This window comes from Elgaria multicarinata, chromosome 21, assembly GCF_023053635.1.
Source record: "Elgaria multicarinata webbii isolate HBS135686 ecotype San Diego chromosome 21, rElgMul1.1.pri, whole genome shotgun sequence".
Lineage (NCBI taxonomy): Eukaryota > Metazoa > Chordata > Lepidosauria > Squamata > Anguidae > Elgaria > Elgaria multicarinata.
The window spans coordinates 4438642-4457767 of record NC_086191.1 but is presented as its reverse complement, the minus strand read 5'-3'; the positions used below and the strand labels follow the sequence as shown (position 1 = coordinate 4457767).

At 50.8% G+C, this 19126-nt stretch overlaps 1 protein-coding gene across 1 annotated transcript in view; it reads right to left on the bottom strand.

The window, feature by feature from the left end:
* Positions 1–831: 831 nt before the first annotated feature.
* ADAMTSL4 (ADAMTS like 4) overlaps positions 832–19126 on the bottom strand; it is a 130339-nt gene continuing 112044 nt past the window's right edge. Inside the window, exons 14-22 of the mRNA XM_063145710.1 lie at positions 17470–17575; positions 15198–15515; positions 13940–14069; positions 12338–12542; positions 9695–9868; positions 7849–8022; positions 5341–5520; positions 3376–3520; positions 832–2720 (exon numbers count right to left, since the gene is read on the bottom strand). Coding sequence (XP_063001780.1) covers positions 2581–2720; positions 3376–3520; positions 5341–5520; positions 7849–8022; positions 9695–9868; positions 12338–12542; positions 13940–14069; positions 15198–15515; positions 17470–17575 — 1572 coding nt within the window. The 3' untranslated portion in view covers positions 832–2580. The remainder of the gene's footprint in view (positions 2721–3375; positions 3521–5340; positions 5521–7848; positions 8023–9694; positions 9869–12337; positions 12543–13939; positions 14070–15197; positions 15516–17469; positions 17576–19126) is intronic.

Genomic DNA, 19126 nt, shown 5'->3' with positions numbered 1-19126 from the left:
ATCACTCCGAGCCCGAACGACCCGAGTGAATAGCTAACACACCTCCATAACAAATTACCTTCTCAAGTGGCTGGCGGTCCATCTTGGGTAGCCAGGTCCATAGCCGCCCTTCTCCCACCCCGTGCACACGCCCCTTGCAAATGTGTTGGGACTAGAAAACCCATTATCCCCAGCCTGCTGGGTCCTGGTCTTTCCAGTTCGTCAAGGCATTAACATCATTCATTCATTAGCTGTGTAGCCACAGCTGTGGGTGGGGAGAACACCATTTTTTCTTCCAGTTTAGAAAAATCTTCCCTTACCTGCTGAACTGGAAGGAATTTGGCCTTTGCCATGAAGGGAGTATGAAAGCTATTTACAAGCCTCGCCCGAATTAACAACACTTAAATGATGCTCATTTTGATAGGTTTCCTCTTGTCTACTAGCAAAACAACTCCCAGAAGTGGAGATTTAATTGAATCTAGGCTTCCAAGCATAGGTCTAAAAAAAAAAAAAAAAAAAACCCAGAGGTTGCCAACTTTTCTTTTTTTTACTGTACGCAGCTCCCACGCTTTTAGCAACAGCTTGATGTGCAGATCTGTGCAGGGGAGAAAATTTATCTCCATGATGTAATCAGTGCTGCCAACTGATTTCAGCATCGTACCCGGCAGCTGCTAAAAAGCCAAGACCAGGGGAGCATGGCTTTATTTTTGTATTTGGTCCCAAGTCAGTTGGCAACCAAAGGGCAAGGAGCTGAAAGACAAAAACGCCACGTGGAAACATCAAATAATCTTTAATAAAAATAAATTAGATTTGGACCACACACAAAAATAGCGGGGAGAGGAACAAACCTAGATACATTCAGCTTTATCATAGAGATTTATATATAATATATATATTTTATATATATTTATATAATCTGAGCACTCTGAACCATTTCTATAAAATGCCTTTAATATAAATGCTTTTGTTTTTTGTTTTGTTCCGCCGTTGCAATTCAGGAAGGGGCCAAATCTACAGCCTAAGAGGGCATAGAAGACAGACATTCAACAGGTGCAGTTCGTCTTCCGAGTGCTGCAGTAAACCCACAATCACGGGGTCATTTTTCCTCCTTTATATATTCCAGAAGGTACAGGAGCCCTTTTGCGTTAGCCTCAGCTAATAGCTTGCCTTTTGCTGCCATTCAGCCACCGGCAGCCGATCTATCAAAAAAAAGCACAAGGTTGCCACCTTTTCTTTCAGCCGTGGCTCCTGCGTCTTTAAACCCTCGCGGAACAAGGCCAAAACCCAACTGCTAGACCTGCATGTCTGACGACATGCCTGGCTGCTATTGTTACTGGGGACACAACAGCGCAGAGAATCTCAGTTGTTAAAATTCCCGCTGTAGATAGGCACAGGAGCCCGACCGGAGATTTAAAGGTGGCAACGTTAATCCTGAGGTGTCGAGTTTAGGGAAAGCATGCAGACACCCCGCCGATATCTTAATCCCCACCAGGTGGCTCTTCACTGAAGCGTCACGGTTTCGGGGGGGGGAAGATGTTCTTTTGGGGTGTTCGCCAAATTTCCCTCCAACGGGACTCCTGCGTGGTTAACGGCTACGTGACAGACAGAAATTCAACAAGCGAAGCTTCTCTGAAGCATGGAGACGCAGCGATGAGCCAAAGACAGCTCCTGGATTTTGGCCAGTCCTGACGCTGTTAAAGGCGCAGGAACTTAGGCAGGGAGGGAAGTTGGCAACTCTACCAAGAAGTGACAGTAAATGACCAATTACCTCCAGTATTCTCTCCCACCCAGCACGTGGCTGTGGGTTGCCAAAGAAAAGGAGCCAATATAACTCCTATTTGTAGAAATTGCCAACTATTTTATGGGGCCCTGCTCCTGCGCCTTTAGCAGCCACTTTGCCAGCAGGCATTAGACCAGCCTTCTCCAATCCTGCATTGTCCGGACGTATTGGTCGTGCTCTCCTGACATCTGAATCCACAGACAGCACCTTTCCAGACCAGTGGCTACTGTCGTCCGGATAGAGGCTTAAGCCGGCACTGGGGAAATGTTAGCCAACTTGTGGCCAACTATCCCAGAATGCAGTTGAGGTTGGGTGCTGGAACGCGGCAAGAATCTCGGCGACGCGGATCTTTTTAGGCTATCGAACGTCTGCACAGCTGTGACCAAAACTGAGCGTCTTTGCTAAAAACGTTTCCCCGCTGTCCCAGATGGCCGAAGAGTGGATCGTCCCTGCTTCCTTGCCGCCGTGAAAGGGGACAATCTAAAATTGTAAGTGTATGAAGAGTCCGACGCTCTACCTCGGGCCTTCAAGGGGGTGGGATCTCCCCCCAGGAATATTGCATACAGTACTGGATACTCCCCTCCGGAAAGGGTACAGTACAGGACGTTGGCGAGGGCCTCTCGGTCTCGAGTTCAAATACCGTCCGGTCCATGTTTTGTCTAGGAAGTGCCGTGATCTTCCTCCCGGTCCACCGCTGCTGGAGTAGCGGCACTGTGGATGACCAGGGGGAACTCCTGTACTCCACGAACCCCCCCTCGGCATGTCCCAAGGTTCAAGTCAGAGGCGAGCCCAGGGTCCCACCAGCCCACCGTCAGCCGGCGCTACCGGCTCGGTCCAGCGTGGCGCCTCTCCAAGGCATGAGTGCAGGAAGCACAGCAAACCGCCTTGTAGTACGAGTAGACGCAGAGACGGGCCTGCACGATCACGGGGCAGTTGTGGTATTTATCCCTGCAGTTCTCATCTGGGGGGGGGGGGGGAGAAGAGAGAAAGGAAGGGTCACATTCCAGACGGCAGCTATCGAAAACCTTCCGCCGCAAAGCAGAATGCAGAAGTTCAAAGACACAATGGGAACCGCCAAGGCCAGCCAACGACGCAGCTCATTGGCAGAGCAGCCATTTTGCATGCAAGATGTCCCCGGCTCAGTCACCGCGGTCGCCGGTGGAAATGAAGGCCGCGGACCCCTTTAAAGCAATCTTATGTCGATTTAAGCGTGGGTGGGTTTACATCAATTGGATTAAATATCCTTGCCATAGGAATGAAACCAGCGTTTTGAAAAGGGCAGGTGAGATCTCTCTCTGTGTGTTCTAATGGGTGTCTGTATGCCCTATTTATCCCGTCGTGGTTGTGCAGTGGCGCTGCGCTGTCTATATGACGCAGCCGCCGACTCGCAGCCCCGACGGGGTTTCTCCCCCTGAAACTGCACTTTTTGAAAGGCTCAATTTACAGAGACGTTCCCCTTTGCTCCCAGGCCACCACGCCGTTTTCTCGTGTGTCAGTGGTGGCCTTGGTTCAGCGTAGCTCTGGGCGGATCAGGTAAGCGCAGGAAAGCAGGTCAGTTTCTCAAGGTTGATGGCGCAGGCTTGGGCCGCCAACGGGTGCTGGGCGGGTTTCCTTACCGAGTTCCGGGAGGCAGGGCTGCATGTTGCACGGCTGCTTCTTGACCGGCTTGAGGTCCGGTGGGCAGAGGCTGCTCAGGGTTCTGTTCTGCGTCAGGCACTGCACCTCCCTCACCTGGACACCCCCCACGCAAGACCTGGAGCACTACAAGACCAAGAGGAAGGGGGTTACAGCGCCGTTAGCGGGAGCCGTTTTCGATTTCTAAACGGGTGGAATGTCGCCATGAAGTACCCAGGCGACGGGGCCTTCTCTGCAGCGGCACCCACCGTTTGGAAAAGCCTCCCTCGTGTAGCTCGGGAGGCAGAAAACGTGGCATCTTTTGCACTAATTGTGCTTTTAACCTGTTGGTTGTTTTATTGTGGGTTTAATTTTTGTGAACCGCCCAGAGAGCTTTGGCTATTGGGCGGTATAAAAATGTAATAAATAAATAAATAAATAAATACGCCTCCTGAAGGCTTGTTCACCAGGCTTTCCCTGGGCCGTAAGTTAATCAATTAGCAGATTCCATTTTACTGCTCCTTTATTTAGTCGGCTGTGTTTTAACGCTGTGTTTTAATGTTGTGAACTGCTGAGAGATTCTATTATATTCAGCAGTATAATAATAATACAAATAATAATAATAATAATAATAATATCCTTCAATAATAATAATAATAATAATAATAATAATAATAATATCCTTCAATAATAATAATAATAATAATAATAATAATATCATCGTCCTTCCAGTTCCCTCTTTGTTCTGGCTTTCCCCAAAATAGTGACCTCCAGATGAGTTGGACTGCAACTCCATTATCCCCGCCAGCATGGTCAATGAACCAGGATGATGGGATTTGTCATCCAACAACACCTGGAGAGCCACAGTTCGGTCAGCATGTCGGAGTAGGGCTGGAAAGGTCCAGGTAGGAGCTTTTGTTCAGGTGGCCAATCACTGGCTGCTTCTCCACCTGACCTACCTCACAGGGTTGTTGTGGGGATAGACGTGGGGGCGAGGGGGAGTTCCGTAGCCCGCCCACCATGAGCAACTTGGAGGAGAAGGAGAATGTAGGTGTAATCAATATGTGAGTACACTCAATTTTTAAGCTGGTGATGAGAACGATGGAAATTTAGCCTCGGCTATTAGAGAGGGGAATTTTGTAGACACCACAAGAGCCCAGGAGTATTCCCAGAGGGTCCCTGGCAGTAGCTGTCATAGAATCATAGAATAGCAGAGTTGGAAGGGGCCTACAAGGCCATCTAGTCCAACCCCCTGCTCAATGCAGGAATCCACCTTCAAGCATCCCTGACAGATGGTTGTCCAGCTGCCTCTAGTGTGGGTGAGCCCACCACCTCCCTAGGTCACTGGTTCCATTGTCGTACTGCTCTAACAGTCAGGAAGTTTTTCCTGATGTCCAGGAAGTGCAGAAGTCCCCTGACTAGAAAGGTAAACTTCTGGATGAGGGTGCAGAAGGCTGGTAAACATCTAAAGAAGACCCCAAAAGGAGAGAAAAGTCTCGGCGTGCAAATGATTTTATTTGCCGAAAACCCCACGCGTTTCGGACTCTTTATTTTTAAGGCCTTCTTCACAGGGTTATAAAAACCAGCAGCCAGTGGATCACAGCAGGCGGTATTTTTTTTATACAAGAATTTCTGCCGGCGTTTTCATGACCTCTTGAAGGCGGCCTTAAAAACCGAAAACGGGTCGGGGCTTTCCGCAGATACGACCTTTGCCCCCTGAGAAGTTCCCTTCCTTTTCGGGCAGGCTCCTGGACGATTCGCCGGCTCCATCCGACGCGAAATATCTCCGCGAACTTCACCCATCGCCGCACTTAATTCCGCTAGCGGCGCGAACGGCGTCCGCGGCTTTTCCGGAGCGCTTTCGCTCGCCCTCCTCGCAGGTCAGAGGGGAGGTTTCCCCGTAACCGTCCAACGGCATCGCGCCCCCGCCCCCGTCCTCAGGGAAAGCGTTTCGACCTCACACTCACTGCACTCCAGGCGGTGGAGAACCAGCGAGCTTCACACACGGTGCCGACGCAGGGCTGCAGCAACGGGGGCTTCTCCAGGTGGGCGCACTCCGAGGCCTCCGTCACGTTGAAATCCGCGCCCAGCTTGCTGACGCAGATGATGTCACGCCGCTGGGTGCCAGTGCCACAATCGGAGGAGCACTGAGGAAATGGGTGGAGATCATCAAAACGAAAAGGGGGGGGGGGGACACGGCGTTGACCGCACAAGTGACCAGAAGAGCCGCCTTTAAAGCGGCTAAAATACATCTTTACAAACATAATTCCGCTCCAGGAAATACTGGATTCCACGTCCTGGGTTCATTACGCAAATTTCGCTCAATTTCATTCAGTGGACTGAAGAGCTTACTGCCCTCGGCGCATCTGGCACCACAATACCTGACAGAACGCCTCTCCCGACATGAACCTACCCAAACACTACGCTCAACATCTAAGGTCCTCCTCCGAGTGCCTCCTCCGAGGGAATCTCGGAGGATGGCAACAAGGGAGAGAGCCTTCTCAGTGGTGGCCCCCCGACTGTGAAATAATCTCCCCGATGAGGCTCGCCTGGCGCCAACGCTGTTATCTTTTCGGCGCCAGGTCAAGACTTTCCTCTTCTTCCAGGCGTTTAACACCATTTAACAACGCTAAGTTTGTTTTTTTAACGGACCCCCAGAACAGTTGTTTTTAAATGGATACTGTTGTTTTTATACAGTTGTTCTTATGTTTAAAATTTTGTATACTTTTAATGTTTACTGTTTTTAACTTTTGTAAACCGCCCAGAGAGCTTCGGCTATGGGGCGGTATATAAATGTAACAAATAAATAAATTTGAACGTACCTCCTTTCAGTTTCGTATAAATAATTAGAGATGCAGGACAGTTAAAAGGAAGTATGTCTTCACGCAGTGCATAGTTAAGCTATGGGATTCACTACCACAAGAGGCGGTGATGGCCACCAATTTGGATGGCATTAAAAGGGGGTTGGATAAATGCCTGGAGGAGGAGGCTATCACAGAATAGAACAGTTGGAAGGGGCCTCTAAGGCCATCAAGTCCAACCCCCTGCCGAATGCAGGAATCCACCTTAAAGCATCTGACAGAGGATTATCCAGCTGCCTCTTGAAGGCCTCTAGTGTGGGAGAGCCCACCACCTCTCTAGGTCACTGGTTCTGTTGTCGTATTGCTCTAACAGTCTGGAAGTTTTTCCTGATGTCCAGCCGGAATCGGGCTTCCTGTCACTTGAGCCCATTACTCCGTGTCCTGCACTCTGGGATGACCGAGAAGAGATCCTGGCCCTCCTGTGTGTGACAACCTATCAATGGCTACTGCTTTTGATGGCTATGTGCTCCCTCCAGTAGCAGAGGCAGTAAGCCCGTGTGCACCAGTTGCTGGGGAACATGGGCGGGAGGGTGCTGTTGCACTCGTGTCCTGATTGCCAGTTCCTGATCGACAGCTGGTTGGTGCTGGACTAGATGGACCTTTGGTCTGAACCAACATGATTCTTCTTATGTTCTTAGAGGCCCATTACCTCTTTCCCCCCACCCAGGGCCGGTGCTACCATAGAGGCCACTCAGGCGGCCGCCTAGAGCGCCAAGCTAAGAGGGGCGCCGGGCACAGCACAGCACTCACGCGCGTTGGCTGTGAGCCGGGCTGGCCTGAGGATTCAGCTGGGCCTGGGTGGGTGAGATGGCACCCCGCGCCCGCCCAGCTGAAGCCAGGGACGCTGGGCTGGGGCAGCTCCACGTTTGGACTTCCAGAATATGCCCAGAAGAGAGAGAGAGAGAGAGAGAGAATGTATGGGTGCATGGGGGTCTTTGAGTGAATGCATGTGTTCACGCGTGTGTTTGTTTGGAGTGAGTGAGGCTGAGTGTGTGTGTGTGCACGCACGTGTCTGAGTTGGAGGGGATGAGTTGGAGGTGACATTCCTATTAAATAATGCATTTTAGACCCATAGACGTTCCTTTCCAATTTGTTTGCTAGAATTGGCATGACGTATTTCTTGCACTTTAAAATAAATTGAGCAGTTCCAAGATTTGTGCCTCTTATTTTTTCCAGGAAACATCTGTTCTTAAAAATCAAAGTTGGCATTTTGTGTGTGTGTGTGTGTGTGTGTGTGTGTGTGAAAGTAGCTCACCTTGCCTAGGGCGCAAAATAGTCTGGCACCGGCCCTGCCCCTACCACCAAACATGGCTTTTGAGTACTTCCTCCCCCCCCTACTTCTAAATGGTCAAAACGCCTCTCCTGGGCTTAGTTCCTGGCCGTAAGCAATGGAAGCTAAAAGATGCCGGTGTTTCTGGCCCTGCCCCCTTGGCCTTTAGTTCTGCCCATCACCGGAATCCGTTCCCCCAAGAGGCTCTTCAAGACGGAAACTGGCCCTCAGGCGGAAAAAGAAAGGTCCCAAACGCCTGGTCTATCGCTACGGTGTAGGTGGTATACCACTGCCACACCATGACCGCCGTCCGTAGCTTTCCCTGCACACCCACGCAGGCTCACCGGGCTCCAGGGTCCCCGGTACCACCGGGTCACCCGCTGGCAGGGTCCGCCGTTACACGCCCTCATGTCAGCCGGCTTGGTGCCCGCGCAGTTCTCCTCGGCCGGCCCGTTGGCGTTGCTGGAGAGGCAGACCACGGAACGCCGCTGGATCCCGGTGCCACACTCCGCCGAACACTAGGACGGGCAAATGGAAAGAGAACGCAAAGACCACTGGCATTCGGCATATTATTATTATTATTATTATTATTATTATTATTATTATTATTTACACTTATATACCGCCCCATAGCCAAAGCTCTCTGGGCAGTTTGCAAAAGTTTAAACCAGGGAACGTTAAAAACAAAAGTACAAAACTTAAAACCATAAAAAGTATAAAATACAAACAAAAACAGGCAATATCCATTTAATACAAACTGTTCTGGGGTTAGTTGAAAACTCAGCGTATGTTGTTAACTGCCTGGGAGAAGAGAAAAGTCTTGATCTGGCGCCGGAAAGATAACAGTGTCGGTGCCAGGCGAGCCTCGTCGGGGAGATCATTCCATAATTGGGGGGCCACCCCTGAAAAGCCCCTCTCCCTTGTTGCCATTCTCCGAGCTTCCTTCGGGGTAGGGACCCAGGGGAGGACCTTAGATGTTGAGTGTAGTGTATGGGGAGGTTCATGTTGGAAGAGGCGTTCCGTTAGCTACGGGGAAAATGCCCCACGTACGTTTGGAGACCGGGGGGAGTCTTTGCTGTCGTCACAACTCCCTCTGTTTCCCCATCCCCTCCTGGAAGGTGCCTCAGAACAAAAGGACCTGTCCAGGACTCGTGACAGCTGGGGGATGATGGGTACTGAAGTCCAAAACATCTGGAAGTTTGTCTTTGAGCGAGCAGTTAAAAGTCACGGCTAGATACTTCTACACTGCTGCGGTCCCACCCACCACCTGCAACCGGCTGTGGTGAGTTATCGTGAGGACGTAGATCCTTGATCTTTGGTGAGTGAGGTCTAGGTTTCATATTATTTTACAAGGCACCAATTTTGGGAACGTCTCTCTGCAGGATTCTTAAGTCAATATTTGCAACTGAAAACTGGAGGAATGACGTGCTTTTGCAGAACCTGGATTGGCTTCACCCAGCCAGCCTTAACCATTTGGTTCGTTCTCCCGCCTTTTCAAGGAGGTTAAAGGAAGTGCCGTAGAGTTAACTGAGCAACACTTGAGTGAACTGAAGGGCGTCAAATGATCCAAAACAGGAGGCTTAATGCAACTGAAAACTGTAGGAATGAATTAACCTATTTTGGCCTCACCAAGCCAGCCTTAACCATTTGGTTCGTTCTCTCACCTTTTCAAGGAGGTTAAAGGAAGTGCCGTAGAGTTAACTGAGCAACACTTGAGTGAACTGAAGGGCGTCAAATGATCCAAAACAGGAGGCTTAATGCAACTGAAAACTGTAGGAATGAATTAACCCATTTTGGCCTCACCCAGCCAGCCTTAACCATTTGGTTCGTTCTCCCGCCTTTTCAAGGAGGTTAAAGGAAGTGCCGTAGAGTTAACTGAGCAACACTTGAGTGAACTGAAGGGCGTCAAATGATCCAAAACAGGAGGCTTAATGCAACTGAAAACTGTAGGAATGAATTAACCCATTTTGGCCTCACCCAGCCAGCCTTAACCATTTGGTTCGTTCTCCTGCCTTTTCAAGGAGGTTAAAGGAAGTGCCGTAGAGTTAACTGAGCAACACTTGAGTGAACTGAAGGACGTCAAATGATCACCTGTCCAAAAATGGAGGGGGGGACGGGAGGCTTAATGTTAGTTTAAGGGTTGGAAAAGGGGAACAGAGAGAGGGAAGGACCCAAGAGAATCATAATTACTGTGTTACTCCAGTCACTGTAGAACCAGGTGCGGACGCAGGGCCCCATGTCGCAAGCCTCGCTGGTTTTCGGCCGGTGGTTGCCCGGGCAGTCGCCATCACGCAACAAGTCCCCGTGGTTACTGACGCAACGTACGTGGCGCGTCCGATGGCCCATGCCACAAAGGACTGAGCACTGGAAGAAGGCCGGGGGGGCGGGGGGGGAGAGAAAAGAGGCAGATCATCTCAGAAACGGGGGCGAGCAATCGCACAAAACCAGGTGGGAGACGCTCCCACATTCTCATTGCTCAGATAGACTGCGCCTGCTCAGAAGCTCTTGTGCAAGCGTTTAAAATAAAAGCCGGCATCCAAATGCACTTTGCTGTGTTAGGCTGCAGGCCAATGAGACGCTGCCAACCGGCGCTTAGATTTGCCAGACAGCTGGCCTCACCTTAAACCGGCAACAAGCTGCAATTCGGTTTCCCTGCATGCCGCCTTGAAACTACACTTCTTATGACTGTACCACAGGGGTGTTGGACCTCTGGGGCCAGATTCCATTTTGGAGACGCCCGCGGGGCTTGAATCCCAGGGTGGGCAGGGCCAAAGAGGCGGGGCAAGCCATCCCTGTCCAGATAGGGGCGTTGCTGGGCCGCCAGCCAAAGCTGATAGAAGACATAGAATAGTAGAGTTGGAAGGGGCCCACAAGGCCATCGAGTCCAACCCCCTTCTCAAGGCAGGAATCTACCCTGAAGCATCCCTGGCAGATGGTTGTCCAGCTGCCTCTTGAAGGCCTCTAGTGTGGGAGAGCCCACCACCTCCCTAGGTCACTGGTTCCATTGTCGTACTGCTCTAACAGTCAGGAAGTTTTTCCTGATGTCGAGCCGGAATCTGGCTTCCGTTAACTTGAGCCTGTTATTCCGTGTCCTGCACTCTGGGAGGATCGAGAAGAGATCCTTAGTAGTAGTAGCTGAATAGGCAAGTGTAGGCGTGTCTCCCTGCTCTGAGGCCAAGCAGTCTCTCCGGAACTGATCCTGGCCCTCCTCTGGGTGACAACTTTTCAAGTCCTTGAAGAGTGCTCTCCTGTCTCCCCTCAATCTTCTCTTCTCCAGGCTAAACATGCCCAGTTCTATCAGTCTCTCCTCTTAGGGCTTTGTTTCCAGACTGCTGATCATCCGCATTGTCCTTCCCTGAACCCCCTCTCATTGGGAGATAGTCAAAGCCTCCCCAAACTAACACATGAGGATTTGAAGATGCTTCCTACCAAGTCAGTCCATCGGCCCATTGAGCCCCGGACTTCCTCCGCTCCAGAGCCCCAGGCAAGAGAGAGGCTTTGGCCAGCCTTGTTAGCGGAGATCCCTAACCTGGAGTTGCCAAGATGACCTCTACTTCTGACCTAAGAGCTCAGTGGTATGTGCTTATTACTTAGTCATGGTATTTATAAGCCTGCTGTTCAGAGCCAAGGCCTCACAAAGCGACGTACAAAGAGGAATGATACCAGGGACAATTGGGTGTACCCTTCCTAAGAGGGAAACTGCTGTGAATTCACATTCAGGAAAAGCTGCAAGTGAAGACAGAAGTGTTGGTGCCTGTATTGAAGGGACTAAGCATTAAATCACCCAGCAGGGAGTTCCATAAGTGTGGGGCCACCACCGAGAAGGGCCCGTCTCTTGTGCCCTTCTCCAGGCTAAACAGTTCTTTCAGCGTCTCCTCAAAGGGCTTTGTTTCCAGACCCCTGATCGTCCTGGTTGCCCTCCTCTGAACACGCTCCAGCTTGTCTGCGTCCTTCTTGAATTGTGGAGCCCAGAACTGGACGCAGCAATACCAAGACGAGACCTAATCGGTGCTGACACTCCAAGGCCCCCTGAGCTTCCAGTGATGGAGACAGATCCAGGAGAACCACCCCGCAAGCTCCCAACCTGCTCCTTCAACGGCAGTGCACCCCCATGTCGCCTGGGTGTGTGCTACCTCTTCATATAGAATCATAGAATAGTAGAGTTGGAAGGGGCCTACAAGGCCATCGAGTCCAACCCCCTGCTCAATGCAGGAATCCCCCTTAAAACATCCCTGACAGATGACTGTCCAGCTGCCTCTTGAAGGCCTCTAGTGTGGGAGAGCCCACCACCTCCCTAGGTAACTGATTCCATTGTCGTACTGCTCTAACAGTCAGGAAGTTTTTCCTGATGTCCAGCCGGAATCTGGCTTCCTGTCACTTGAGCCCATGATTCCGTGTCCTGCACTCTGGGAGGATCGAGAAGAGATCCTGGCCCTCCTCTGTGTGACAACCTTTCAAGTATTTGAAGAGTGCTCTCATGTCTCCCCTCCATCTTCTCTTCTCCAGGCTAAACATGCCCAGTTCTTTCAGCCTCTCCTCATAGGGCTTTGTCTCCAGACCCCTGATCATCCTGGTTGTCCTCCTCTGAACACGCTCCAGCTTGTCTGCGTCCTTCTTGAATTGTCGAGCCCAGAACTGGACACAATACTCTAGATGAGGCCTAACCGGGGCCGAATAGAGAGGAACCAGCACCTCATGTGTTTTTATGCAAAGCATGCGGCACTTTATAGAGTGAATTTTGAACGAATTCCCCCTTCCGCAACCACAGCTCACTCCAGACCTGTGTCCCCACCCCACCCCACCCCTGCCCCACCTCTCCAGCCTCCTCCTTACCGAGCTCCAGTTGGTGCGGACCTCCCAGTGGCTGCACACCTGCACTTGACAGTCCTGGGTGGCATTGGGCTTCTCCAGGTGGCCGCAGCGCTGAGGGTGCACCATGGTGCTGCGGTTGGCGTAGGTCTGCCGGCACAGGACCTGACGGTGCTGGGTACCCAAGCCGCAGGACTTGCTACAGGCCGCCCACTCGCCCGCCTCCCAGCTGGAGCGGCCAGGGAGACGAAAGAGAGAGGAGGAGACAGAGAGAGAGAGAACATGAGCGAAGAACAAGAATCCACCAGCTGGATTTGATCAAAACCGTTCGCCGCTCTCCGCAACCCCGGGCGTTGCCGACCGCCGCAAGCCAGAGGGCTCCAGGCCGGCGAAGGCTGTAAAAATAACCGACCCGGACTTCCAAAACGTTTTAGACTGCAACGCCCATCCTTCCCGACCGTTGCCCATTCTGGCTGGGTACCGTAGTCCAACAGGTGAATGGTACCAGGTCAGAGGAAGGTATTGTTTTTAGACGTTATGTCGTCTTTGTGTATATTGTCCGCTGTCTGTTCCGATGGTTTGAAATGTTGTATATCGTCCTTCACGTATTCATCTTTTGTAAACCGCCCGGAGAGCTTTGGCTATGCAGCGGTCTAGAAATGTAATAAATCATTATTACCGTATTTCTTCGATTGGAAGACGCCATCGATTGTAAGACGCACGCTAATTTCAGTGCCACCAACAGGAAAAAAAACACCCTAAGACACACCCGGGATTCTAAACATTTTTAGAGATGTCTATATGGGGAAAAAGTGCGTCTTAGAATCGAAGAAACAGGGTATTATTAATGGTTCAATTGTCAGGAAACTCCTGAATCAGTAAAAGACAGCCTGACTTGGCAAAGGCCGTCATCCTCCGTCTAGGAAAACCACCACGAGCAAGAAAAAAAAATATTATTATTTTACAAAAAACCTCCAGAAACTGGGCCTACCAAAATACACCCACATCCAGAAATCAGCCCTACTTAAAACATGCTCAATTGCCAGGAAATTTCTGAGTCCGTAAAAGACGGCCTGACTTGGCAAAGCCCGCCATGTTTGTCTAGGAAAAACCCGCCGCGCGCAAGAAACGGAGGTAATACTTTTAAAGGGGTCTTCCGTTTTATTGTGTCTGTCGTTTTCACTGGGCTCCTTTTAGCTTTTTGTGTTTCTTTGTTTGGGCGTTTTGATGACTGGGTTGCAAGTCGCCTTGGGTGCTCACGCACCGAAAGAGGGCAAATCCTATGCAGGTTTAGACAGAAAAATGTCCCGCTTCTCCTGGCCTCTTTCTGTAAACCTGCACAGAATCGCGTCCCTCATTTCCGAAGTTGCTTGCAAACGTTTGCTCCAGAGAGGCGCCTGCGAGATTGCATCACGGCGAGGAGCGCTTCCTCGATTTTTCGTTCTAGCCGCTCTTGTGACAGCTGCCATGTTGCTGAGCGGTGGCGAAACCCTCCGTTGAGCAAGGGGGGGGGGAACCACGGAGCTCTTACGTGGCTCATTTGGGACTGCCACGGACGCCGGCGCCTCTCCGGACCAAACGCAGAGTGCAAGAAGGCTCCCGAGAAGGAGGGATTGAAACACTCACTAGGCCGGGCAGGGATCCGTGTTGCAGACCTCGTCCGGCGCGATCGGCCTGGGAATGAGATGGCATTTCTCTTCGCTCACCTCTTCGTGGGACACGCGGGAGAAGCAACGGTAGACCGACTGCCAGAATCCTAGAAGGGAAACAGCGCCCACAGCAAAAACCAACCATTCAGCATCCTGGTCATTTGATTTGATTTTTTAAAATGATAAAAGCAAGTTTCTAGTCCTTAAGGCTGCAGAGTTTGCGTGTGTGTGTGTGTGTTTTAAGAAAGCGTGCCTAGTAAAATCTCAAAAGCTACAAGCCTAGCAAGAATTCTGTCTAGCATCCAGATGGAAGGGGCTGAGTGTTCTCTGTAGCAACTTGCCCCTCCAAACCGAAACGCAAATATGATCAATTTTGCACCATGTCCGTTGGTGCAGAACCAGACGGAGGTTGGGGTTCTTGTTTTCACAGCCCCCCAAAATCAGGCAAACGGCCCGGTCCTAAATAGGACAGACGAAAGAAAGAAGAGGTCTTCCTGCAGGGCAGAATTAATTTACAGAATTCACCCAGCGCAAGATCTGGTGACGGTCATCAGCACTGATGGCAAAATAGCAGTAATAATAATAATAAAATTAATACTGCTAATGATCATCTTTAAAGCGTTTCACGCTTATTAACTGGTCACAACCCTTACGACAGCCGTGCAAGATGAGTCGTGGTGGCCTTTTCAGGGGTGGCCCCCCGACTGTGGAATGATCTCCCCGACGAGGCTCGCCTGGGGCCAACATTGTTATCTTTTCGGCGCCGGATCAAGACTTTTCTCTTCTCCCAGGCAGTTCACAACATAGGCTGAATTTTTAATTGACCCCAGAATGTTGTAAATCGATATTGTTTTTATGCTTTTGATGGTTTTAAATTTTTGTATATCTGTTTTTAACGTTCACTGTTTTTAACTTTTGTAAACCGCCCAGAGAGCTTCGGCTATGGGGGTGGTGGTATAGAAATGTAATAAAATAAATAAATAAATATCATGACAGACACACACATATTGCAGATGGGCAAGTTTGAGGCTTAGAAGGAGCAGCTTGCCTAAGGCCACCTAGCGAGGTCATGGCTGAAGCGAGATTCGAACCGGGAACGTGCCGATCCGTAGCTCGGCCTCTTCGCTGCTCCGCTACACCACCTCTCTGGAAAAAGGGGTTTGGAAAATCCATGGAGGACTAGAGCCGGAGCGAAGCCTCCATGTCCAGGAGCAGTCTACCCTCCGCCAACTCACCCTTCCCGCAGGTGGCCGAGCATTCCGTGTTGCCAACCCGCCTCCAGGAGACGTCGTGCAGCGCTTCGGCGTTGTGCTGGGCGGGAGGCGGCGGAGGCGGCAGCGGCGGGACGCGGACGTTCCGTTGCAGGGTCCCGGGGCTCCTGCCCGATTGGCTGGCTGAGGCGGGGGGAGGGGCCATGCCGCGGCTCCGTTCCAATTGGGTGGACGAGGCCGGGAGGCGAGCCGGGACGTGGTTCCGTGCATCGGCCGGCACCGGGCGCCTATGGCTGGTGGGGGGCTCCACTTGGCGTCCAGGTGAGACCACGGTCAAGGCGCCTGGTTTGGGGGAAGGAAAGGCGGGGTTTCAGCAAGAGACTCCATAAGGTTTTTTTTAAAGAATTGTGAACGGCCCAGAGAGGCTCAGCTGTTGGGCAGTATAAAAACATAATAAATAAGGGGAGGCACCGTGATCATTGTTTGATTGTCAAGGACCCCCAAACCAAGGAATTTCTGTGACGGGAAAGGATTGAAAAAGAACAGGGGTGGGCGACTTGCAGCCCTTGGCCTGTATACAAAAGCCCTTGGCAAGCAACCAGTTTGGACCTTTGACAAGAGTGAACTAGCCCTCCCTGGTGCAGAGAGAGAGAGAGGGGGAAAGAGAGAGAGAGAGAGAGAAGGGGTTGGCAGAAAGAGAGATTAAAAAGGGGGGATGGGAGAGAGAGAGAGGTGGAGAAGAGAGAGAGAAAGGGGGATGGCAGTAATAGAAAGGGAATGGCAGAAAGTGACAAAGGGGGTGGCAGAGTGAGAAAGGGGGTGGCAAAGAGAGAAAGGGGTGGCAGAGAGAGAAAGGGGGTGGCAGAGAGAGAAAGGGGGTGGCAGAGAGAGAGAGACAAAGAGGGTGGCAGAGAGAGAGAGAAAGGGGGTGGTAGAGAGAGAAAGGGGGTGGTAGAGAGAGAAAGGGGGTGGCAGAGAGAGAAGGGGGTGGCAGAGAAAGAGAGAAAGGGGTGGTAGAGAGAGGGAAAGGGGGGTGGCAGAGAAAGAGAACTAGAGAAAGGGGTGGCAGAGAAAGAGACAAAGTGGTGGCAGAGAGAGAGAGAAAGGGCGTGGCAGAGAGAGAAAAAGGTGGCAGAGAAAGAGAAAGGGGTGGCAGAGAGAGAGAGAAAGAAAGGGGGTGGCAGAGAGACAAAGGGGTGGCAGAGAGAGAAAGAGACAAAGGGGGTGGCAGAGAGAGAGAGAAAGAGGATGGCAGGTAGAGAGAGCAGAAGGGTGGTAGAAAGAGAAAGAGAGTAACAGGATAGCAGAAAGAGAAAAGGTGTGGAAGAAAGAGAGACTTGGGCCTTTTCTACACCAGACGGGTGTAGAGGGAGGGAGGGGGGCGATCCCAGACTTAGTTTCTTCCGGCATCGTCCCTCGTGTCCAAATGGCCAGCGCGACATCCGGGATGGGAGGAGGGACGTTGCGCGAGTCATGGCGGCGATTTTTTTTAAAAAAGGGCAAGGAGCTGGAGCGTGCTTGTGCTCCAGCAAAATGTAAACGGGAGAGGGAGGAGGGAAGAAGCCGGGATGGGCGACCACACGTCCTGCGGTCTTGGGACGATCCCGAGACCGCGAGAAGAACTGGGTTTTCCCAGGGATTATTTATCCCCGGGATCCCCCTTTGCCCCTGGGAGTCCCTATGTGTCATTTGGACGCACAGGGACTCGGCCGTGACCACCCCGGATTTTCGGGCTGGTGTAGAAACTGCTTAAGAGGGTGGCAGAAAGAGAGAGAGAGAAAAGGGTGACAAAAACAGAGAGAGCGAATAGCCGAAAGAGGGAAGGGAGGGAAAAGAGAGGGAAAAGGGGTGGCAGAGAGAGAGAAAATAGGGGGTGCAGTTCCCTCAAGAAGCTCACTGGCATAGAGGGTTTGGGGAGGGGAGTTCCCCCTCCACTGTATCTTCACAACGAACTTGTGAGGTAGGTCAAGCTGAGATGCAACATTTAATGAACGTCAAGATATGGAATCCGGGCTGCCTGGATAAAAGTCGACATCCTGCTCATGACACCACACTGGCTGTCTTGGGATTTAGAGGGGGACGGGGGACAGACAAGATGCTCCAAGAGACAGGGAAGCCATATCCCGACCTTTAAACCGGTTTGCAACCAGTTTAAACGTGTAAACGCAAACCAGAGCTCTTTCAAGAACCGAAAGAGACAGAAAACCGGGCGGCACACAGATTGCCGTTCCCGTTCACCAAAACCCCAGGCCTCCCAACGGCATACGCCCGAATCCGAAGGGCCGGGTTTGCTCACCGAACTCTTGACGAGTTCCGCGCTGGTCTTGGCCACTGCTCTCCGGCTGAGCCGAGGCCAGGAAGAACTGGTAGGAGATACCAGGGTTGTCTTGCTGGAAGATCATCTGTGGACAAAGGCGGCAAAAGGCATTAAGATGGGGCGAAAAGGTGAACGGAAATGCCTCCAAGTGCCTTGGACTACAAAGCCCATCATCCCAGACACAGCCATTTAGTCCAGCATCCTGTTTTCCCAGTAGCCAACCAGATGTCCCAAAGGAAAGCCCACGAGCAGGACAGAATCTATTGGTAGTATTAGTAGTATCATCTCTATATTCTCACTCATGGTGGTTTTTCTAGGCGGACATGATGGGCTTTGTCAAATGCTGTCTTTTACTGATTCAGGAATTTCCTGACTATTGAGCATGTTTTAAGTACGACTGCTTTCTGGATGTTGGTGTGGACATATTTTGGTAGGCCTTGTTTCTGAAGGTTTTCTGTATATATCTTTTTGATGTGATGCTGGTGGTGTATATTTTTTCTCTCTTTTCCTCTTTTCTAAAACATTTTTGTCATTAGGCATTGCTATGTCGATGAGGTAAGCGTGTTTTTCTTTTTTGTCTGTAACTGTTACGACTGGTCAGTTGCAAAGTATTATCTTGAATCGTTCTGTCCCAGTATATGTTATGACCTGCATTTTTCAGGATTGTTTCAGGTGAGTATGTACAGTATGGTGTAGGTTGTTTGATGAGGTTGGATTTGATGGCCAGTTGTTGGTGAATTATTTTTGCAGCTGTATTGTGTCTGTCTGTATAGTCCAATCATGACAAAATTTCACATCCTCCTGTTACATGGCCTATTGTTCCTTGGGATTGATGACATTTCCTACATAAATCTGTAGCAAACTGTTACCTTTTATGATGTGTTTTTGGTAGTTCTTGGTTGCTATACCCTGTATCCTGTATGGCTATTAGGAATCCTTCTGTTTCAGGAAATAGCTCGCCCTTCCTATGCCGTTATTAGTAGCATTTATATAGCATTAGTAACATTTATATATCGCTGAATATAATAAAATCTCTCAGTGGTTCACAGCATTAAAACCTAGCACTGTTTTGGTATCACGGGACACAGCCGTAGATTTGCTTCTGTCCCTCTCAAAAGCTATGGGATCCTGTGGCAGCGTGTCCCAAAATTTAAATTATGTGTTTTGGGAAGGAAGTTGCTCTTCGTGCAATGAAAAGGGCTCAAACACACCCCATTCACAACCGCATGAGTATCTCCTTGGGCTACCATCAGAAGGCTCCTCCCATTTCCAAAGCTCCACCCACCTAGAGTACAGACACACACACACACGTTTCTCATTCCTCTCCCCAACACCACCCAGGGCCCCACTCTGCATCCGATATTCCAATGGCAACAAGGGAGAGGGCCTTTTCAGTGGTGGCCCCCACAATTATGGAATGATCTCCACGGCGAGGCTCGCCTGGCGCCGACATTGTTATCTTTTCGGCGTCAGGTCAAGACTTTTCTCTTCTCCCAGGCAGTTCACAACATTCAAGAGGCAGCTGGACAACCATCTGTCAGGGATGCTTTAGGGTGGATTTCTGCACTGAGCAGGGGGTTGGACTCGATGGCCTTGTAGGCCCCTTCCAACTCTGCTATTCTATGATTCTATGAAC